Here is a 25,269-nt window from a genome sequence, read left to right on the forward strand (position 1 = left end):
TATTTTTTGTTCCTGCTCAGCAGCAGTGACTCACCGTATCTGTAATAGTGCTGTGGAGAGCGGGGCATGATGGGAGACATGCCCTGTCTGCTGTGAGTGGGGGAGTCTATGTACCCCGGACTGGAGGATCTTCTCATCCTCATGTCCATACTGTCATACATGTCCTAGTCACATAAAATGTCATTATTCATAACTATGTCTGAGAATATTTTCATATCATTTTTTTTTATCATTTACTCAGTGCCCAAAATGATTTATAGAGCAACAACAACTGTCAATTTAACACACTTAATCACACACTTACATGCTAAACCTATTTTAGACAGATTGATAACTTGGTTGCAAAATACATTGCTGTGGAGTAACAGTAAATTTGACTCAAAACTTTTACCTGAGAATAAGGGGAGAGTGTGCCCAAAGACTGTGGAGACAAAAAAGGAGAGAGTGAGTACAACAGTAAATCAGAGATAAACCTTAAGCCTCTTTCACCATGACATCTAATGTGTAAGGGGAGTGAAAAGAGCAAGAGGACAGAGGTTATTAAAGGGTTAGTTCGCCCAAAAATGAAAATTATGTCATTAATAACTCACCCTTATGCTGTTCCAAACATGTAAGACCTCCTTTTATCTTCGGAAGACAGTTTAAGAAATTTAATTTATTAGAGATGCGAACCATTTAAAACGATTCAGTTCGATTTGGTGAACTGAACGATTCGTTCGCGAACCGGATATCCAGACTGCTTTGATTTGAACTCTCTCTCACACAGACACGGAAGAGAAGACAACGCTGAATAAAGTCGTCGTTTTTGCTATTTTTGGACCAAAATGTATTTTCGATGCTTCAAAAAATTCTAACTGACTCTCTGATGTCACATGGACTACTTTGATTATGTTTTTCTTACCTTTCTGGATATGGACAGTATACCGTACACACAGCTTCAATGGGGTGACTGAGAGCTCTCGGACTAAATCTAAAATATCTTAAACTGTGTTCCGAAGATAAAAGGAGGTCTTACGTTTTTGGAACAGCATAAGGGTGAGTTATTAATGACATCATTTTCATTTTTGGGTGAACTAACCCTTTAAGGAGCCACTGTGATCAGACCAACCTGTTTTGCATCTCCTGCAGAACTGTAGAACTCACCATTATCTACTCAGCAAACATAAATTCAAGAGATAGTTCACCCAACTATACATGAGTCTCATGTCATTTAAAACTCTATGATTTTTCTTCTATCTACCACAAACAAAATTATTAAGCTGCTTGTGGTCACCGTTTGCTTCAAATTAAAAACCAGAGCAGCATCGACATTCTGTTCAACATCTTCTTTTGTGTTCCTCAAACATCATACAGTTTTAAAACAATATGAGGGGGAGTAAATTATAGAATTGCACATTTTTGGGTGAACTGTCCTTTTAAGCCACATCACACAAATCGCTAACATTTTTCAGAGAGCTTGCCAAAAGCAAACTAAAGCAAGGTGGCTCAACCAAAAGCACTCATATTCACTATTAATAGTGGGAGGAAGTCACAACATAGTGCTTCAGCAAACAAATGCATACAGCCAGCCAACGGATGCAACATAGATGAGAAACTCAAAGCTAAGCTCGGCTAGGGCTAGGACTAGGACAGTAGATCCGGTAACAGGGGGAGACATGCTAGGTTGACCCAGAGTGGCTCTAGTGGTACTCTAGGGCAGTACCTCCCCATAGCTGAGACGCTCTAGCTTGTCATCGGAGCTGTATCTGTGACTGGGCTCATAGGACCAGAAGTCTGGCCTCTGCACTTCATAAATGGCTTTAACTTTAGGTAGTGCTGCCAAGTCTTTGTAATCAAGGATCTCGTTTTCCATTTTAGCCTGAGGAGGAGGGACACATGACAGATAAACACACTCATACGTCAAATGCAATGACAAGGCCTGCAAAAACAGCAATGATTACAGGCGACGACAACATTAACAACACAATTAAGTTTAAGAATAAAGTTAAGTAATAAAGTTAATAAGTTGGCGCTCTTTTAAAGGGGGGTGGGGGGGGGGGGGGGTGGGGGTGAAATGCTATTTCATGCATACTGAGTTTTTTACACTGTTAAAGAGTTGGATTCCCATGCTAAACATGGACAAAGTTTCAAAAATTAAGTTGTACGTTTGAAGGAGTATTTTTGTTCCCAAAATACTCCTTCCGGTTTGTCACAAGTTTCGGAAAGTTTTTTTCGAGTATGGCTCTGTGTGACGTTGGAGCGGAATTTCCTTATATGGGTCGTAAGGCCACTTCTGCCGGAAGAGCACGCGCTCCCGTATAGCGAGGCTGAGCACAGACATTTCACTGATCAGAGCGATTCAATGATCAGAGCGAGAGCATCGCGAAAAGTCACAAAAGAAGTGTGTTTTTGGTTGCCAGGGCAAGACAACCCTGCACAGATTACCAAAAGAGAAACAGCATTAAGGGACCAGTGGATGGAGTTTATTTTTACAGAGCATCAACGGAGTTGTGCAAGTGTTTTTGTTTGTTCCCTGCATTTGAAGATGCTTGTTTTACAAACAAGGCCCAGTTTGACGCCGGATTTGCGTATCGTTTATTTCTTAAGGATGATGCAATCCCAACGAAAAAGGGTCACGATCATGTGTTGGAACCGCAGGCGGTGAGTAAAACTGCTTAAAATATCTCTGCCTCCTTGTTAGTGCGTCCGCCTCCCATGCCGGAGACCCGGGTTCGAGCCCCGCTCGGAGCGAGTCGTTGCTGCTGCTGCTCTCGTTCAGTTTAAGCCTCGGGATCTGATTCTGGATCATAAATAAACGGCTGAATCTGACTGTAAACCATGGTTTGTTTTGGATGATGGTTTTTCCCTCACGGTAATTTCACAGCTTCCACATGCTCTCAACGCAAAAGCCTACTGGCACTCGTGATTCTTTAGCTCCGCCCACACGTCACGCCTCCAGTCGGTCGTGTTTTTCTGGGAAAAATCGGTACAGACTATCTTTCTCTTATGAATATAATAAAACTTAAGACTTTTTGGAGTTATGAAGGATGCAGTACTACTCTATAGGTACTCAAGATTAACAGGATATTGAGTGAAAACGAGCATTTCACCCCCCCCTTTAAGCAAGAGCCGTTAGAATACAATTGAGCTCATGATTGAAACTATATATAGCACATAAATATAAATGTCAAAGTGGATTTGATAGGCTGTTTATGACATCATTTTTGTGGGCTAAGTATAAAGTTAACATGCAAACTGAAGTTACCAATTATCCCAGATAGTATTTGAAGGGTTTCATTTCTATATGAATCACATACATGTACACGGTCTCACGCTTGACCTTTAGCAGCTGCAGGGCTTGACAGTGCATATGCTTACAATGCCTTATGAATACATCAATCACACACTCACTGCACAAAGGTTACACACTCGAGCCGGCCTTTAATTCCACACGTGATGTTAATGACTGCACCACTGCAGAGCGAGCGCAAACACATTATGAACAAGCCAATGAACTCAAGCACGAGAGTCATCCATCTTGGGATGGCCAATAATACTTACATTTATGCATATGACAGACGCTTTAATCCAAAGTAACCTTCAGTGCATCCAATCTATACATTTTATCAGTTCATGCATTCACTGAAAATCAAACCTGTACCTTTCAAGTGCCATGATGTACTAGTTGAGAAAACACAGGAATCTTCATGGCACTTTACACTACCAATTTTTGGGGTTACCAAGATTTTTTAATGGTTTTGAAAGAAGTCTTTTATTTGAAATAGGAAACTTTTGTAACATTATACAAGTTTTTACTGAAACTTTTAAGATCAAGTATTCTCTCTCTCTCTCTCTCTCTCTCTCTCTCTCAAAAAAAATAAAAAAAATAAAAACTTACTGACCCAAACGTTTACTTCTACATTGTAACAATAAAATAGCAGTTCATTCAAAAATTGACATTATGTCATTATTTATATAATGTGTTATTTGGTCATAACTGTATGGTGTTTTTGTGTTCCAAAAAAGAAATACAGTCAAATAGGTTTGGATCAACATGACAGTGAATAAAATATGACTGAATTTTCATTTTTGGGTGAACTGTCCCTTTAACTTGTACTTGTACATGAACACATTATGTCAAAACAATGACAAAAATGATCATAATTGAAAAATCAAATGTTCTGATTTTGTATTATTTACAGATGTGTCATTTTCATTCGAGCTGGACAGTGAATGGCTACTTACACAGATGACTCTGCTAGGTGAACTAATGCTAGAGCCTGGTGGAGAGATGGAGGTTTCTGATGTGCGCCTGAGCTGTCAAACAAGAATACAAAATAAGAAAACAGAAGAGCTTCAGAGTGAGATCTGCAAGCATTTTGTGTAACTCTTAAAAAAAAAAAACACATTTACTCTGAGTTTCCTCTCTGCTCGAGATGCTTGTTTGCACACGGGATGCCACACCTCTGAACCTGAGAAACAGAGCCAAACAAAGAGGAGAACATTAAATATAGCGCATAAAATCCAGCATATGTTTTTGAGTAGGCACTGGCTCTATGTCCTTTTTTGAAGAAAATGTCCCTGATGGACTTGCACTATGAGATTTTTATTTTAAATTGTATTCAGTCTGGCATCTTAGACCTACCTGCCAATCACATTACTCCTGACCTCAGTGGTGAGTTTGAGATTTGGAAGCAGATGGATAACTCAAGCTAAGGCAAATACATTTAATGTAAAGACTCCATGAGAAGAAAGGCCAGAGTGCATTTCAATTTCAAATTGATGGGTTTTTTAATTTGATGCTCTGTCTCTGCCTGGCTCATTCTCTCCCACTCTTGTTCCCTACGTACCTCTCTCTTTTTGCGTCATAGTAATGTGCTGACGGCCGGCTCTGCTGACTTTTAAATGCATTTATCTTGAGACATGTTCGCTAGCCTGTAACACACTTACACATCTCAGTGCTGAATGTGAAACGGAACAGACAAACAGAGAAAGACCTCCGGTGCATTCTAATGTCCAGCCGCTGGCACTAGAAGTCATATGAGCGATCACAGTTTCACAGAGGAAATCTACTGAACGGGGCATTAAGATGGATCAAGATGAGTTTTTTCATTAAGGGCCCTATCTTGCACCCAGCGCAATTGACTTTGTACACCAACGCATGTGTCATTCCTATTTTGCACCCGCGCAAAGTGCGCTTTTCCCTCCACAGAAGCACGTCGCTAAACTAGTGAATGAACTTGCGCTCCCCGGGCGGTTCAGCGCAAAAAAGGAGGTGTGTTCCGGCGCAAACAATCCCAGGTGCTATTTTGCTGTTCCATTAAACAATTGCGCCACTGACCAGAAAAAACCTAGTCTAAAGTCAGTAGCGCGTTGTTCATTATGCTATTTTAAGGGCGCATGCTTGACCATAATGTATAGCGTGGACAACGCGCATACACTTTGCTCATGTAATCTACACAGATGCAACAGTTATTTTTGCAAATCATAAATTGTTACACTAAAAAAAAATATTAACACATGAGATGACGGAAATTATTGTGGTGTGCCACTAAGATGTGAAAAAATAGGCATAAATCTAGCTTACAAATTATTCAGGCTACTTGTAGTAATTAAGGATCAGACCTGTTTGCCCAATAGTGGCAAGACATATATGTATATAAGGACATCTGACAAATTGTGGCTATTTCCTCCCACGCCTGTTTAACCGACGCTATTTTGGGTGGGTTTCTCCCATCCCCATACAACACAACTTCTCTGTCTTTCACTGCTCTTACAAGAACACCAGTCTCCCCGGCTGTGAACCGCTCCTGGCGTACGCCTGGTAAATACGCCATAATAATAGCAATCCATAATGGAACTTGCGCGCCTGCTTTTAAAGGGAATGTTGGATGACGCTCTGATTGGTTTATTTCACGTTACGCCCAAACCACACCTATGAATAATGAAGCTACTTCAGACCAACCCATTTTAGATTTGCGCCGGACAGAACACCAGGCGCAAGAGCCATTTATCCCACCGGGAAAATAGCAACAGCGCCGAGACCCGCCCACAAAGTTACTTGCGCTTTGCGCTTTGACACTTGCGTTTCAGATCATTAAAATAGGGCCCTAAGTCTTCATATAAGTCTCCCTCATGAATCTCGCAAATTGTTCATGATGGCCTGGTAATGAAGCTAATATTGATAGATTGTCATGGAATATTATATAAAGAGCTCTTTTATTAGCAAAGTGCTCATCTGCTGTCACAAGGATGAGCTTGTGAATGAATATCTCAATTATTTTTTCTAAACAAAAACATTATTAAATAAAGTACAATTTGATAATTTTGTTTGAGTAACTTACTTTAATCAAAAATAAAATAAAAATAAAAGTATCTCTCATTCGTTTCAGAAAACATCTTTCACTTTATATATTATATATTTTATATTATATTATATATTTATATATTTTTAATGTTCATTGTTACAAAACCTTAAACTACAGTTAGACATTTCCACATTTTAGTAATTGGAAAGCTCTTAGAAAATGATTAGTAAACAAAACCACTTAAATACTTTGTAGTTCGACCACTTGAGGTTTACAATCACCATTTTCTGAAAGTTAAGCAACTTTCTTTCACTGACCATTTGTTGAGAAAGACAAAAAAATCACTTCCTTATTTGGAAGAGTTTCAGAGCCCTACTTTGCACCCTATTCATGGAAAGTGGCGGCTGTTGGCCTCTGTAACCTCTCCTCACCTGTGAGATACATCTCCTCTCCTTCTATAAACACCATCTGACACCTGGCACAGCGAGCACAAGTCGGGTGGTAGTGCTTCCCACCAGCCTGGACAGAGAAAGACAGGGACAAGCAGAAGAATAAGACCTGTACAAGCACAAAAATGCTTCACCTGTAAAACCCATTATCAAAAGTACAATAAACACAGTAAACATATATTTGTTTCAATAGTATCCTCCATATTAAGCAACAGAGCACTCCTCTGCTGTTTTAATACTGCTCAAGACTCATTTCAGCTCTACAGACGTTTAATGACTCTCTGGCTCACCGTACACACATTTAAAGCTTACGTAGATTCTTCAGTGCCAAGAATCAGTAATTGAGAGAATTGTTCCACTAGGCCAGTTAATATATATATATATATATATATATATATATATATATATATATATATATATATATATATATATATATATATATATATATATATATATATATATATTTACACTGATAGTTTAAAGTTCTAGTTGAGGAAAGGGGACACATTAGATTGAACAGAAATGTCCCCTAAGTGAACGGTGTAAAAAGGCATTCATGTATTATAATTAAAATTATACAAAACTAACTTAACCTCACAGTTTGTATTTTACATTGTTACACTGGTAGGTGGTGACGAGTGACTTTATAAGTGAGTCACTGGAATTATTCACCCAGTTGATTCGCTCAAAAATAGAGATTCATTTAGGAACTACACAGAATGTGTTTATGAATGAATCACTCAATTATTTAATCTTTAACTGAAATGACTGATTCAAATCCAAACAACACATGTGACTGTCTTTGTAAACAAGACATTGAATCATTTAATCACTTGGCTCAGATCAAGACTAATAAACTGGAATTTTTCACTGAATGAGCCACTAAAACAGTTTGTTCAAAACACTGATTCACTGAGAACGAGACATGTGTCTTTGTTCACGAATGAGTCATTGAATCAGCCACTCAAATGATTCATTAAAAATATTCACTCGTTCAGGAAAAAAACATATGACTGTCTTCCTGAATGTGTCATTCAACCATTTAGTCACTTACTAAACTGATTCATACAAAACTGGTTCATTTGTAAGGAATCAAACGGCTGAATCATTCACTCAACTGATTAATTTAAAACTGATTAATTTAACAATGAATCATGTAACTGTTTCAATGAATGAGTCATTGAATCAGTCACTCAAACAATTCATTCAAAACACTTACTCATTCAGGAACACAACGCGACTGTCTTCAGTGAGTAATTTGAATCATTCACTCAAATTAACTGTTTAAAAACACTTAATTGTCTGAACTGCTCAAAGGCACAACAACATATTCTTTTGTAAATTTGTTTGGAACAATCTACATTAGAAGAACGAAGACCAAAAAAAAATAATCTTTCTATTATGTATGTAAAATGTAAGTAATTAGGCCCCGTTTACACTAGTGCATTTTCGTTTTAAAACGGCATTTTAGAATTAAAACGATCTGTGTTTACACTGGTGTTTCAGCTGCGCTTCAGAAACGATCTCCATCTACACTACGTAACCAAAAACGCATGTCACATGACCATTCATGCACACTGGTCATGCACATAAAAGTGTAAACATGAAGTCAATTGCTAGTCAAAAAGCAAGGTAAAGCAAGGATGTATTTGTGTGGACAGATGATGAGGATCTCTGTTACTCCAAGTAACTAATGATCACAAGGTGGCCGGAAATAGCGACACACTCAGAGACATGATATGGTTACATGGTCGTCAAGGATATGCAGAGATCACGTGGGCAGCCACACAATCATTTTTTAAAGTCTCTGTTTTAGTCCGTTTACACTAAAATGCAACCCCGGAGTTTTCGAACTAAAACGGGGTCAGCAGCATTTTAAAAAGTCTCCGTTCTCACACATGGAAAATGCCGGAGTAGTGTAAATAGTGTAAACAATAGGTGTAACCGTATCAAAAGTTATGCGTTTTAAAACGAAAACGCACTAGTGTAAACGGTGCCTTAGACTAGTATGACAGTTGCTATTTATAGACAAACACTGCAAATACACCAAATGTTGTCTCATTAGGAAGCCCAGAGAAGAAAGGGGGTTAGTGGAGATGAGGCACAGAGCAGGTGGCGAAAGAAGGCCAGTTTATGAGCTAGAGACATAGCGTGTGCAGTCATTGCTCCGGGAACCAGCGAGCTGTCAGCTTCTAAACGCTCAGAGGCATGTGGTATCACTAGGTGTCTCCTAGGGGGAATGAGTGCAAATCAAATAGGCAGATAAAGATAAATCAGCTTGTGTCCCACTAGCTATAAATAACCTGACTTGAGTTCTCGCTGTAACACGGAGCACTTCACACCAGCCACTCAGACTGGGATGAGAGCAAACAGAGCGACAGGAACGAGTTTGTGTGTGAGAGTACACACACATCTCACTCAAATGCATGTGCATTAGCATTAAGCTTCATCAACTCTGAAACGCTCGGCTGGCAAATTATCTCCTTTCTTATTTGTATGTAAACTACCTCATCATGTTTCTCTTCCCCTGCGACCGTCACATTACTCAAAGTCTCTCACGTTCTATGTCTCTCTCTCCATGACTCCACAACCCTACTCGGGAGTGTATTCTCTCAGTAACTACCCATTGAAACAGTGGTAAAGAGCCTGAACAATTATCGCTCCATATTGGAACATACTAGTCTCTCAAAGGTGTATTCTTTTGCCATCTGTTAACCATAAATGGTGAATTGTTCTGACTGAGAGAGAAGAAAGTGTGTATTTCTGAGGGAAGAGAGCTTCAAATGGTAGTTTTATTCCCCTGTCTGTCTAGACTTCTTCATCCATCTCCTTATATTTAGACCTTGATCTTTTCATGATGGAGGCTTGCTGCCTGCTTAATGGATCAATTCATGTTCTTTTCAGGTGTAACTCAACGTAATCACTGTCTCTTCAGCAGATTTCTGAGGTAATTCAGAGTCAATAGCAATCAAAGACGGGTCACTCATCACAAAGAGCTACAGTCTGTAGTATGTGAATAAGTAATGAGTAAATTGCTCAGGTTCAGTTTTCTCTACATGGAGTCCACAAAGGTATCACAGGTGGTCTGTGGACAAGAATGAAACTTGCATTACATTTCTAACAAATAACACTACACTACCATTCAAAAGTTTGGGGTCAATTTGCGGATTTCTTTATGTTTTTAAAGTCTCTTATTATTTTCATCATTGTTGAAAACAGTATTTTTGTAAAACCCTGATAGATTTTTTTTTTCAATAATTTATGATAAATAGAAAGTTCAAAAGAACAGCAAGAACTGCTTTACAAATGTCTTCACTATCACTTTGATCAATAAGATGTTATAATAGGCAGATTTAACTTTTCTGTATTGGTGGTTCCTGGGCTGAAGGTCTGGGGTGGGGGGTACATTGGACACTGGTCCTGTGGTGGGATATAGACTCACCTCCAGCACACGTCCACTGATGTATCTGTTGCATGTTTCACACTTTATCCCAAACTGGGCATGGTAGTCTGACTCACAGTAAGGAACCCCGTCTCTGCATGCAAATTAAGGTTCACATGACTTAACACATTCTTATACTGATACCAAAAATAAAAAAACAGGTGCTTAGGTTTTGCAAAACCAGAAAAACCATGAACTTTGTGACTCTATTATTATTTTCATTATTCTCACTAAAGTCCTTAACATGAGCACCTTCTTATCAGTAAATCAAATACATATACATACACATTACCATTCAAAAGTTGAGGGGCCATAAGACTTTTAATGTCTTTGAAAGATGTGTCTTATGCTTACAAATCTGCATTTATTTGATCAAAAATATAGTATACCGTGAAATATTATTACAATTTAAAATTACTATTTTAACACCATTACTCGCGTCACATGACTTTTGAACGGTAATATATATACAGTGAAAAGTGTCCACACAAATTTCTGATTCTAAATTGAACTTTATATATATCCACACATTTTATATCTACATATACCAATGATACGAATACCTATTACTGGAAGCAAATGTGTAAAATATTGCAGAGTTAATCTGGTTCCAAACACAATAAAACAGGCTGCTTTGTGCAACAAAATGCATGGTTGAAAGAATGCCAGCAGGTCAACAGAAGGAGTGTTCACTCACTTGCTGATGTACTCTCCCGTCAGGACCAGGCCGCAGGTCTGACACCTGAAGCAGCTGACGTGCCACTGTTTCTCTAATGCCAGCAGAGACTGACCCTGTTTAATCTCCTCCTTACAACCTGCACAGTCTAAAAAGAGCCATGAGGAAAAGAAGAGAGGTTATATAATGGACTTAAGGATAAAAAAGTCTTTCCTGTGTCCAGTCGGCCTTGACAGGCTTATAAAAAACACATGAAATACAAATCAATAAATCAGTATTGATGTTAAGTTAGCAGAAATACACAGTTGAGCTGTGTAGGCCAGCAAATGATGTATGACCGTAACAGGATTTTGAGCACAGAAAGGTCAGTGCATCATTTGTTTTTATTTGGAAGAAGTTCAGCTATGTTTAGAGTATTTGCACTGTGACACAGAGCACGGCTTTCTTCAGTTCACCTTCACGATCTATCAGCTAAATCTTTACACAGAGACAGATGTTAAAGTATGCTTTCACTCTTAAATTCCAACAGTTTCTTTCCTCCTTTTCCCTGTAGCAGCTGTGATTACAAGCGTTTAAGAGAAACAGAAGACAGCTCATTCTTGTTATATAGTAACTTTTGGGAAGTCATTTGAAAAAAACCTTTTGCTTTGCTTTGAAGAACATAAAAGAAGGTATTTTGGTATGGAGACTGTTGGTAACCAAGCACACACACACCCACACACTCAACTTTTGAGTGGCAGATTTGGCAAAATACTTATAGTATATACGATTTACTCTACTTATTTATCTAGCCCTTTTTATTTGTTAGGACCCTTGGCTGGTACTAATCTACATGAACACACAAACATGTGGGCCTCATGTCATGCAAATGAACAGGAAAATGTTTAAACTGAAGGATGAGACTTACGGCTGGGCCCATGGATTTTGATTGGCTCATTGGAATTAACCAGTTTGAGGGAACAGTGCTGACAGATACATTCTTTACCACTGAACGTCACTCTGTCCCCAATTGGAAAAGGTTTCCTAGAGAGGGAAATACAGACAGATATACAACATGCTATTAAACTTAGTACCACACATAAGTAAACCAAAGCCTTAAATTAGTACAGTCCAAATAAAAAATGATCCACTCAAATAAATTCAGAATACTTACAAAGAAGACTAAATTACATAGTAGAGAAAAGTATTGGCAGGTCCTCACAATAAATGCAATCCTGACCTACACACACTAAATATCTAAAAGGACAACAGAAATAGCAAAATTAAGGTTTTGGTATTTTAATTAGTAATATTACTGTTTTTACTGTATTTTAATCAAATTAATGAGGTCTAGGTGAGCATAAAAGATTTCTTAGAAATCTTACTGACCCTAAATGTTTGTACTGTAGTGTAAATGTCTTATATTGAAAAATCGGTATGTTTATTGACAAGTATGGTAATGGAAGCCAACCAAATAAGGATTTACTAATAACCGAAGGCAGCAGATGAGCGAAGGCATGACAGAGTTCAAGTAACATTTAACCCCAAACTGAGTTGAGGAAGGCCACATTACCCACAAGCATTAAACAGAGACCAGTAATGACGGCCCAGCTATACCTAAGCACACTGTCTTCCCTTCAGACACACTGAAGCCACAAACACCACTGAAATAAGTGTCTCACATCACATAATGACTTGACATTTTTGAGTGATGGGGGATAACAAGGGGCAATGTGGACAATGTGGGATCTCTCCCCATACTAGTTTTGCTGGTGAACAACATAGCTTTGCTCAGCCACCAGACAGTCCAGGATAATCCAACCTGGACCAGCATGGAAATTCATTGTATATGGTCTTCAGGCTCTTCCTCAACATTATAGTCAAATCTTGTACCAAAGACCTCTGCAAACCATGAATGACGCCATGTTCCACTGTATACACAAGAGTAGATTATGCTTTAATAAATGCATGTGTCTCTTCAGCACACATTTCCGCATGTCTCATGATAGCTTGCGTAATCCTTTGTGTCCACAGCACTGCTTTATCTGCTCAGTAATCAGCATGACTGGAAGCTCCTAAACCACGAGACAAATCCTATTACAGTAGTCAATTCCTCTACTAATGCAACAATTATAAAACAATCCATTTACATTGAACCATGACCTTAGAGGAGCACAGGCGCTGCCACTTTACATGATTACTGAACAGGTCCTTTAAAAAAAAACAGGTCATGCATGACTTCTGTCACTGTTAACATTGATCAGTTTTAACATAGAAAGAACATTTATAAGAAATCTCACACTTTCTCACATAAACGCACACCAACACACTATTCACTGGGCTATGTGAAGTATGGCATGACTAACTCCTCCACTACTGAGACCACACACAAAGATGTCTTTGAAATCGAGAGTGAAAGTTGACAGGGTAAGTGGGCAGACAACAGAAGCACTTACAGAGCCCTTGTCAGACACATGGGTGGAATAATTCCTTTAGTTTCTGTAGTGTTTCAGTATAGCTGATGCCAATGAGAGCAGGATCTCTGGATCTAATCTTACACTCTCATATCCTTTATTCTCTTTTTCTATCTGTGTTTTATTCCTCCTCTTTCACACAACCTACTTTATTCTATATTTATATGTGTAAAGTGTGTGGGCTTCCTCATGAGGCTCTGTGCGTGTCTTTCCGTGCAGTCTTTGCATGACCTTGGCATTACCGCCACATCACACTCCCTCCAGACACACACAGCATTGTCAGCTCTTCCTGCTCTTTAAAAATGTAGAGTTTTCATGTTTTGCTGCATTTATTCTGTCCACGAACACAATCTTGCAACTCTTTCAGGACCTCAAAATTAACCTGTGCCCTCAAACTAAAAAAATGAAGCCCTCTTTATCTGTAACAGTTATGCTCTTTTAGTTTCATTATCATGGTTCCATTGTTCTTTTAATTTGTTTCTCATCACTTTCCTATGTCCTTTGATCTAGTTTTCCCGCCAGTCATCAGTTACCATGGACACTCATTAAACAGCACACCTGTTCACCCTTTAGTGCATTGTCACTGTGTATTTAAGTTCCTCTTTGTTCACCTTTCATTTGTCTGGTATTGTTTGTGTGTAGCACTCTGTCTCACACACTTAAATTATTTAGATCTTCTTTGTTGTTGGAATTTAATTAAATAAATAACCTTTTTGTTGTTATCTTCATCTGCCTGAAACATGACATCATCTCAGTGAACTGCAACAGTTCCTCAAAATATCAATTACAGGTCCAGAATGCTGTACAGAAATATGAGTTGTACCATCATAAAAGATTTTCAGCATATAAGGGCTATAACATGTCTTATGAATAATCATTGACAGCACTACTCTGATGATAGCCTACTAAATCTAGAGTTTGTTTTCCACACAGATGTTCTAAATATTAAATGTAACATAATCTAGCTCTCCTGTCAAATGTTTACTTCTTGTTTGGGCCGATAGATGTCTAGGTGCCTCCTGCCAAGAGCATCCCATTGGGCCATTTACTAGCCCAACTGGCATTGTAGTCCAACAAAGCAATCCCAGTCCTCTTTGAAAATGCCTTTTCCTACCCAGATATGTTCATCAAGTGCTAACTCTCTTTCGGGTCCTAATTAACTACAGGAGAAGGGGCAAGGTATTCAGTGGAAATAATTTCCTGTAGATCAGAGCAAACTAAACACATTGTAATTACAAATGGGATATAACAGATATAACAGAGACATTAGCAGCTAAACTCACAGCACTATAGTCCAGCAAAGTGTCCACATAGGCTTAACAAAGAATAGAACAAAGTGAGGAAAATCATATGAGAGAAAAGCGAGAGCAGAGGTAATGTAAAAAAATAAGCCTGCCAATGTGAATACTAAAGCAGTAAATGCAGAAAACATCCAGTTCTATTAAACCCATTTTTTTTTTAGAAAAGAGGTAAATAACAAGTTTTTATTGCTGGCCAGACAGATAATGTGTCTCTGCATGGATATCTTACAGTACCTCTCAATTTCTTGCTAGTCAGTCTGAGAAAAGGCCACAAAAATAAAAGACAAGAGATGGTGTTTTCAACCACTGCATTTAACTACTCTTCATTTGCTCCTTTCAGTCTGTGAGGCAAATATTCACCTCTAGCCTCAGCAGTTTCTCAATTTACACTTTTCTTCCCTTTGCTGCTTGCTTTCTGGGCATTATTGCATATTTTAAACTCCAAACCACAGCTTTCTTCCGCCTTGACTCATGTTACAATATCCTGCTTCGTTCTTCATTGATCGCTCCTTCTCCACTTGTGGTATTATACTCTCCAGGGCAATTTAGTCAAGAGAAGAGAAGAAGCCTACACACAGGGTCCAAAATAAACACCCTACAAGCAGCAAATTCAAGTAAAAAATGGCTTCGACAAGTACATTAAAGTTATTAAATTAAACATAATGTATGCATTAAATCACAAGAACTATACTTTGACCCTGCTGTTTTAATATCTGAACTAAACAACATGAGTAAATCAATTAAAGATAAACAATGATCTGCTATAGATAAATGATGATTAGAAATGCACGTGGAATATTTCACTAACTCAAACATGAAGGAAGAAATTACATGCATCATGAAGACATATTTCAGTGTACAGTGAGAACTAATTTTGTATTATGTAAATTTTGGCCATAAATGTTTATCTATAAAACTTACCACACATAAACTGCTTTTCAGTATATTTTAATTCAATCATGCATTCATTCATTCATCTATCCATCTACTCTTCCTATCATTACTGATATATGCAACACAGTTTACACCTGGTAAGACTTAATGGCAAGTAAATTTACAACAACAACAACAAAAGTTAATTTTGGGCGTGTGGATAGATATAAACCGTGACACTGCATGTCTGCAGAAGAGGTTATATATAAAACACTGTCCTAATTAGCCCTTCTGATAAGACAGAATGTGGCACAAGAAATCAGAGTTTACTTTTGCCTTTCTACATATGGTCCATCAAATCCTTTTAATTCAATTAAACTGAAGATATTCCTTAAGCCTAAACCTTTTCACCCATCACACACCCTGAATCTCTTTAAAAGAAATTATATAAATATAAGCAGTCTTGAAATGTCACTTGACTGATCAAATTAGAAGACCGAAACTAACTGTAGTATAATTGCTTAGTATATAGACGTGTGGGGGTGCATATAGCTGTCAGGGAGTGAATAAATGAGATTCAGTCATCAGCACATTAGTAAATGAGCATCATTTACCAGCATCCCACCAGCGTTCCTCACATTTAATCTGTCTGAAGGGTCTATTTCCATAATGACATTTCAGTAGTCTGTATAGAGGGCTCACCTGCATATGCTGCAGACGAAACACTGTGGATGAAATGTGCGGCCCAGAGCAGAGACCACCTCTCCTGAGATAAAGTCCTCACAACTGTCACACTTTGTGCCGTACAGGCGCTGGTAGTCTGCTGTGCAGATGTACTCGCCACTTTTCTGGAAGAATCCTGAATGTGCCAAATCACAGCCACATACTGGCAGAAAGAGATAGAAAGGAAGAGAAATCAACATGAGATAATTTTTTCAGTAGAGGAAATGACAGTGAGGAAAAAAAAAATGGGATCAAGGAATGTTGCAAGCCAGGATTGAACATGTGATTCCTATATGAGCACCATATAGTACACAAAGTAATAAGGTTTGCACTCAAGATGAGTTTTTTGAAGCTACTTTCAAGCAGATGTAACAATAAACAGCTAGAGAGCCAATTAGACTAAATTAGGGCCTTATTTTTCGTGCGCCAAGTTTCTGTTTAAAATTCTTTTTGGGAATTTTGGGATGCTGATCATAGACTTGGAATTACAAGTGACACATAAACAGCCATTTTCAGATGGAAGTGTTTGTTGTGGGTAATACCGAGCAATGTTACGATAGTTAACTAAAACTAAAACCATAAAGCAGGTCTTGTTACTTAAAATAAACTTGCTAACAAAATGTAAAATTAATAGAATCCAAATGATATTGAAAAGACCCTGATACTGAGAAGTGTGACAATTTACAGTGACACAGTACAATCATTGCAAAATTAGAAAGTTAGCAAGAGAAGGTCAAACATAATTCATTAGAGATTAACGACGCACGTAAACTTTAAAGTTCTGAATTTCAGTTCTTTTCACAAGGAAAGGGATTTACTAAGTTCAGTTTACTTATATGAAAGCAAAAACATCTCAAAATCACACCCCACATAAAATAGATCCTGCAAGGTGGTCATGGAATGAGGATCTGTGTGGCTTCCTGCAATAATTAAAAGTAATCTGAGGATCATTCTTTTAGCACAAATGAGGAAAAACACTTCCTGAGCATTTTGTTTCAGCTTGACCTAAAAGCTTCACAGCAAAAACATCAAAAACACACATACACAAAGCAATATGGCAGTGCCTTCAGTTCTTACAGACCACTTACTCTTACAGTATATTGTGACCGCTATATGTAACTCTTTAACAAACTGAAGCCCGGGTGAGATGTGACACCGTTGCATGCAGCATGACCATTTCAGCATGCATGCCAGAGATCACATACTAGCATGCCTGTGAATCTCCCTGATCTCAGCAGAATTCATATGGCATACTGTTACAACATCATACACACACACACAAACACACACACTCAGTCTCTCAGCCCTCAGCATCCATCATCTTTTCAATGACCGCTGTTATTGGCTTGTGGAATTGGCAATGATTGCCTTTTGCAAAATGCGTCACTGTACCGTAAATCATTAATTCAAAGTCAGACATCCTCCTAAGTCATTCACATGTCATCTAAGTCCTGAGTTCGAAGGAGACAGGAAAGAAAATATTCCTATGAGGGACGTTCTGCTGAGGTCATTAGGACAAATGGTGGTAAATTAGGAGATGGAATCTGATGCTCGCTGATTATGATAACGTCTCTCTCTGACTGAAAGAAAACATAAGAATGCAGGAGTGAAAAGACTTTATCAAAGCGCTCGTCTGTCCCGAATTATGCGATCACTATGTCATTGAGCTGCTTGTGTGATTATGAATAGCTGCTAGAACTGGGCAATATATCAAAAATTGACAATATATTTGCAGTGGATCCAAAGACTTTATTAAACTTAATAAAAAATACTCAAATGTTTTTTGTTCACTTTTAAGATGTTGAGTCACACACACACAGTATATAGATAGATAGATAGATAGATAGATAGATAGATAGATAGATAGATAGATAGATAGATAGATAGATAGATAGATAGATTATAATGTTAAATTATAGATTGCCAAATACTGTGATTAGGTAGGTCATAAAAAGAATATTGCTGGTAAGCTGTACGTCATTCCAGAAACTGAATGACAACCTAACTCTATAAAGGAATCTGTGAATAGAGGCAGAGTAAAAGAATAAAAGAGGCCAAGAGACTTATCAGAATATTATATCGCCAGTGGGCACTAGGACTGCTGCAAAATCTTCACTGTGGGCCAGCAGCTTCAACAGAACTGGGATTTCTACAGAAATCTGGAGTCTTTGGCAGTGTAACCACATGTGCAGGGAAATTATAGCCCTGCTGTGAATGTCTGTGTGTGTGTGTGTTTAAGACAGACTCTGTGCCAGGCAGCCACATTTCAGACAACCACAAAACAATGGCATGTTGCTTCAAATGGCCCAACTGGATTGAAACCCTGCAATTACAGAGAGAACTCTGGAACACATGACATTTGAAGCCTAATGAAAAAAAAAAAAAAAAAAAAAAACTCTTAAGACCTTTTCAACTCAAACAACTTCCAGAGACAGACAGTATTAACATTTCTGCTTCAAAAATGCAAAAAGCATGAACTGTAATACAAAAACCATGACAGATGAAACAAACACTATAAAGCAGTCAGAAGCAAACAAATAAGAGACAGCAGAAAACACAGAGTGGGATCTCATTGGGGAAGTTGCTATGAAACTGTCAAGTTACAATCTACTCATATTTTAAAATCGTAAGCTATAGTTTCTTTTAAAACAGTTGTTCAATATAAGCAATTGATATATACAATATACTGGGCATCATATCAGTATCGGCTGATATATGTTAATATTTACTGTTATCATTATCGACCAAATAAAATTTGCCCGATATATTAAAGCACATAAATAATTTCCTTCAGAAACACTTCAGATGTGCACTGTTCACCACTGTGGTTTTTAAGTGCTTGAAATATGATTGGAATCACTTCGAAAAGGAAAATAGAGTTAAGTGCAACCTGTGCCCATGATATAGGCTACATAAAATTATAATGAGAACATTACTACAGAATAATGGAAATCTTTGTGTGTCTGTGTATTAGAGCGATGTTACAGGATGAGCTCATCCACAATGAATCTACACTTTAATGACTATCACAGTGAAGTTTGCTTGTGTATTTGCGGCCTTATATGCAATTGTATGTTGTAATATTGTGCTTATTTTATGGTGACTGATTGGTCAAAGGTCACTGTTCTGAGCTTATGCACTTCAGTTTTTTTTTTTTGAGTTATTTGAGAAACATTATTTGTGAATAATTTTATCAATGTTCACTCAAAAACTGAGGTGCATAAGCTTAGATCAACGAGGCCTATGATCATTCATTTCCAAAAATAAATAGAAAATGTAGTAATTGAAAAAAAGTTGACCAGGAACACCACAAGAACTCTGGTCCCAAGAAATCTCAAGAAATTAGGATTTTTACAAGAATAAGCATTACTCTCACTTAAGGCGAAAGCCACAACCTTGAATAGGTATTTTTTTCTTCTGAAAAATATTTAAACGGAAAAAAAAAAAACACAACAATTAAGTTAGAAGTGCACCAGTGGTACTTTTCTTTAATTGTCTCTATTTCAAGCCTGAATGTCAGAGAAAAGCTGCTGCTTAGTGAAACGAGGACTCATTATCCCATCGATGATGCCGTGGCTCATGGAGTTCCCAAACCGACAGCTCTTCACTGAGATATAGCAAACAGACATGCACACTGGGCCACGTGGTATGGAGAGAGGGCACAGGGTAAGAGGGTGAGACGGCATGAATGAAGACCCAGAGGGCCCATGCTTTGTTCTGGAGCCATGCCTACTTCCACAAGGCAATAATCCTGAGCTCAACTGGATAGATGAGGATGATGGAGCTCTTCGAGGCTCAGCATGAACAATATAACCAGAGGCCTTTTAGAAAGAGATGAACCGGTCACTGCTGGTCCCTGCAGAGGCGCTGAAAGGCCAGATAGAGTAATGAAGTTCTTGCGAATATTCAGACTACACTGTGAGAGCACATTCAGAGACTTTATTTAATATATTTCTTTATCAATGGACTGATTAACTGGTGGAATGCAAGAACAACGCATCTACACCACTTATATAAAATAGAGAAATTAAAAATACAGATTTATTTCCCCCTCACACCATTTCCATAGTATTGTGTCATGAGAATGAAAGAATGAGAACAATCACAACAAAAACATAATTAAGCAAATGCATTTATGATTGCCTGAAATGGATCAGTCAGACGAATCTAAATGCCTTTTAATGGAGTGGTCAAGTAATTAATGAAGAACATTTCAGTTCTGATAAATGGCGCTTAGAACCGCAGTTCATTGGCTGAGAGATTGTTGGGAGGGACGTCCTCTTTCACAGTTGCCATAGGAAACCTAAACCTTCCACGGTTGCCCTAGAGACAGCAGGGTCCCATACAAAACGCCTGAGGTGTGAGATTGCTTATTTGTGTGGCTGTCCAAATCACTTTTAGACAACATGTGAAGATCATCTTTGTGTCATGTGGAAGGCATGACTAATGTCAGCTCTAATAGTAAAGTCTATATTAAATTGGTGTTGTGTGACATCCTTCAAGTTGGCTTCAGGATCCTGTTCTGAGGTAGAGTGTGTCTGTTTGGGCTGGTGGAAACTGACTAGGGGTTTTTGATGGCTTGGAGTAACTGCTGTACGTTTAAATTAGGAGCACATGGAGAGCCAGTTTAGCCCTCCTAAATACCAGCTAGCTTCACTAAAAACTGTTACTGACGTTCAGTTATTAAGATGATATTTGAGAGGAGTAGAAAAAGCAAGTTTTATAAGTATTGTAAAAACTAATAAAAAGTGAAATGGTTAAATTATAAAGATAAAATAAGATCTATGGGGTTTGTCAAAAACATATTTGAGAGGGAAAAAAAGTTTTGTCATTTGAGGGAGTTATGATAAACACAATACAAATAGATGTGGAGTTTAATTTATAACATTTCAATTGATTATGTTTCTCTGTAAATGTATATACAGATACTTTTTCCTAATAATATTTAAACAATTTGAGGTGAGGTGAAGTGACATTCAGCCAAGTATTGTGACCCATACTCAGAATTTGTGCTCTGCATTTAACCCATCCGAAGTGCAATCACACAGAGCAGTGAACACACACACACACACACACACACACACACACACACACACACACACACACACACACACACACACACACACACACACACACACACACACACACACACACACACACACACACACACCAGGAGCAGTGGGCAGCCATTTATGCTGCGGCACCCGGGGAGCAGTTGGGGGTTCAGTGCCTTGCTCAAGGGCATCTAAGTCATAGTATTGAGGGTGGAGAGAGCACTGTACATGCACTCCCCCCAGCACTCCCCCCACCCACAATTCCTGCCGGCCCGAGACTCGAACTCACAACCCTTCAATTGTGAGTCCAATTCTCTAACCACTAGGCCACGACTTCTGGCTGATCATCATGGAGTACTTTACATCAGAAACACCTGCTCTAAATCACAATATTCTTAAAATTAAAAGAAAATTATATATATACAGCAGAACTGATACGTTAGCTTGTTCAGGGAAAGTCATTTATATATATACTGTTTCCGAGTCTCATCCTCTCTCTCTCTCTCTCTCTCTCTCTCTCTCTTTTATTCACTGTGTTCAGGCATTCGCTGCTCAGAACTGTGGTCATTAAAACAGAACTGATAAAGGACCAGCGGGAGGGATGACTGATTATGTATTTATCAGCAGCCAACAGATGCAATTAAAATTCCCTTCTTCAGGACTTTCCAGTACCCCGGAACACTCAGTACACTCCTATTGCCCCTTCTCCTCTACTCCATGCTTCAACTCTCCAGCCTTTTTTTCCTAGGATTTTCTTTTTATTGCATCAAGTGTTACAATTACGTTTTATCATATTTAGTTCCTCTTTTACAGAAGGCAAAATATGATAAAGTTACTACACTTTATATAAATAGTGGTAGCACTTTATTTTACAGTCCTGTTCCTTATGTACATACTATGTACTTATTATAGTAATTACAATAACTATGTAATAACTACTAACCAGGAACCTACCCCTAAACCTAACCCTACCCATGTAGTTACCTTGTGTTACCAGAACGTTCTTGGATAAATACTAGAGGTGGGAATCTTAAGGCACTTAACGATTCAATCCGATTCCGATTCTGGGAGGAACGATCCGATTCCCAAAATGATTCTTAATTAATTATCCTGCTGTGCAAAAAATACTCTAAACTTTTTATTTTAACCAAAATTGGAGTTACTATGCTTTTTGTATATAGTTAGAATATCTGTTTGACAGTATTGCCAAATTAAAAATGATTATGAATATTTCTTTTTCAATACTTTTAATTTATTAACAAAGTTATTTTCAGGATTAACAAACTCTGAATGAATGGTAAGCCATACAATTGCAATGAACAATCATTTGTATGACAGGGAGAATTAGGGATTCTAAGATGTGATCTTTACACTCACTGTAGAGTGCGGGGACAGCCGTCTCACTAAAATAACGACGCGAGGGCAAAGTGTATCGTGGCTCAAGTACCTGTAACATCATGCGAAATCATATAAAACCCGCCACTGATCGGGTAATTCGTTTTGCCTTTTCAGAATTCGGTGGAAGCTTTGCTACTTGATCCAGGGTCCTTTGAATGTAACCGGGAGTGTTCATGATTGGAAGAGAATGCTGTTTCTCCAGCTCTGAGTGGAACCGCGTAATATGTTTCTTCATGTTAGTCGTGTTGCCGAAATATTTGAATTTGGCGCTACAGACTTTGCACACAGTATGGCTTTTATCAACGACACCTTCGGTGTCTTCAGAAAATCCAAAATGTTGCCACACATCCGATTTTAAATGAGATGGTGCAGGTCGTAGTTTGTCCATTTTATCTTAAACGAAGCGAATTCACCAGCATATGAACGGTCGTCCATCACCGTCTTTTTTGTTTGGTCACGTGAGTCTTGACAGCGCTCGCATTTGAATTGAACACAGAATAGATTCTGAATTTTTGAGAATCGATTCTGGTTCGTTAGATAACGAATCGCGATGCATCGATGCATCGAGCTTTTCTCCCACCACTAATAAATACACGGTAAGTACACTATAAGTACATGTTAGTACACGTACTGTAAAATAAAGTGCAACCTAAATAGTTATACTTTAGTGGGGTTCAAAAGTCTGAGACTATCAGGAAATATCTGGATATGTACATTCGAAAAATAATTTAAACCTGGTGTGCTATTTCTAAGGAAAATAAAAACAGTTGGAACTCATTGTCTGTGAGTATTTAAATTTATATATAAACAGTGATCTATAATACATTTTATACTACATTGTCATCAGCTATTTCAGTACAATTAATGATTATGCCAGTTATCTCACCTAAATGGTTTTGGAGATGATGCTCTATGATTCACAGCACAGCATGTGGCTTGGTCTATGACAACGGTTCCCTTCTCTTTCTGCCCACACCTGTCTGTGCCTCTTTCTACCAACCGCATCGCTTCTGTGCTACCTTGCTGGTGCTGATAGGAATCTCATCAACTGTAATTAATGTGCTGTTTTGACTGAATGAAAGATGGAGTGAGAGTTTAGTGAGAGAAGAGGAAGCGATTAGTCCCCTCAGGGCCCTCCACTGAGCAACCAGATGGTCTTTTGTGGAATCAGTGAGTAACAGCAAGAAATCAAGAGAATGACAACAATGAAATTATGCATATGTTGACAACAGATAAATACAAACAAGGAGCTGGGGTTTCCTCAGAAGTGAGATTAACTCTTAGGCATTTTCCCTTAAGTACTTATCTTCTGTAGTCTATCTAAGGCATAATTTAATATTCCGAAGCACCAGTAAAAATGCAGTAATTAATGACAATGCTGTACCCACAAAGATTCACAAAAATCCACCTTTTGGTTATCTACAGTTTTTTTTATTATTATTATTCTGCTAATGTCACTTCTGTACATCCAACCAATATACATACAAACCATATGTATACATAAACTGTCACTGTATCCCATTGAATAAATAAATATATAAAGCATTATAAGCTTATTTTGATCATTATATTACTATCCAATAAAATAGGAGTGATCTATCAAAACAGCCACTTCTAACTCTTTTTACAATAAAATATTTGATACAATAAAAATTATATTAAATATTAAAAATATTGAAGTAAATATTCAAATATTAATTTAATAAATATTCATTATATTATTTTATAGTACTGCATACTATATAGTGTAGTACAGTATATGGTATAGTAAATATTATCATAGAGCGTGATGTTATTCTACATCTAATAATATAGAAAGAAATATGACATAAAAAGAACCTAACTACTTTAACTTGAATAAAGCAGACATTTTACTCAATTAAAAAATAGAGGTTATCACATGCTGCCAAAATGTTAAAACCACATCACTGCGATCAGCGTACAGTTTCTCTGCACTCAGTGAATTCCTGCTTCCAGTTCAACCCCTAAATCTGATTTAAACAGGGTGATATAGTGTTTTCAGCAGGTCGCGCTCTGTTTCTGTCTCACTCGAAGGCTGTTCAGCTGCTTTCATTAACCCACTAACCTCTCTGAAAAATGCCTAATGATGCAGTAGCCTTTCAGGTATAATAAGACAGGCAAAATTCATTCCTCCAATCCAAGCTTAACCTCACTGATTTGAGCTCTTTTAATCTATATTGATTTAGACTAACATTTTCTCTGACATGAGCCATGTGGCAAACACAAAGTCACATGTATATCTATTCACAGGTTGTAGAATAAATGCATATTACTTTATTCATAATAAATATAGATGGCCCAATTTCCAGTCTGGGGTTTTGACATGTGCCAGGCTAATCCATGACACCTTATCTAGATCTTCAGGAAAACACAAAGGAAATTCAGTCTCTAATACTGCCACTGTCCTTTCATCTGTGGGAGAAAGTCTCCCCAGCAACTATCGCATGGGCTTAATGATTGGACGGGCATATGTTGCCATAGTTACGAGAAGCTCCCATCCTGCTCAGTCTTCCTCCTCTAGCGGCTGACAACTCGGAAAAACAGGGGCTCCACACATATACCAACTGATTGTTCTACTGACTCCATCACAGC

At 38.0% G+C, this 25,269-nt stretch overlaps 1 protein-coding gene across 1 annotated transcript in view; it reads right to left on the reverse strand.

Annotated features, from left to right (window-relative positions):
• LOC113058015 (actin-binding LIM protein 3-like) overlaps positions 1–19,931 on the reverse strand; it is a 35,404-nt gene extending 15,473 nt beyond the window's left edge. Inside the window, exons 1-11 of the mRNA XM_026225685.1 lie at positions 19,832–19,931; positions 16,184–16,367; positions 11,762–11,877; positions 10,876–11,002; positions 10,179–10,272; positions 6,719–6,806; positions 4,393–4,451; positions 4,225–4,296; positions 1,703–1,858; positions 392–421; positions 35–164 (exon numbers count right to left, since the gene is read on the reverse strand). Coding sequence (XP_026081470.1) covers positions 35–164; positions 392–421; positions 1,703–1,858; positions 4,225–4,296; positions 4,393–4,451; positions 6,719–6,806; positions 10,179–10,272; positions 10,876–11,002; positions 11,762–11,877; positions 16,184–16,367; positions 19,832–19,931 — 1,156 coding nt within the window. The remainder of the gene's footprint in view (positions 1–34; positions 165–391; positions 422–1,702; positions 1,859–4,224; positions 4,297–4,392; positions 4,452–6,718; positions 6,807–10,178; positions 10,273–10,875; positions 11,003–11,761; positions 11,878–16,183; positions 16,368–19,831) is intronic.
• Between the last annotated feature and the right edge of the window lie 5,338 nt (positions 19,932–25,269).

This window comes from Carassius auratus, chromosome 39 (genome assembly GCF_003368295.1).
Source record: "Carassius auratus strain Wakin chromosome 39, ASM336829v1, whole genome shotgun sequence".
NCBI classification, from domain to species: Eukaryota; Metazoa; Chordata; class Actinopteri; order Cypriniformes; family Cyprinidae; genus Carassius; species Carassius auratus.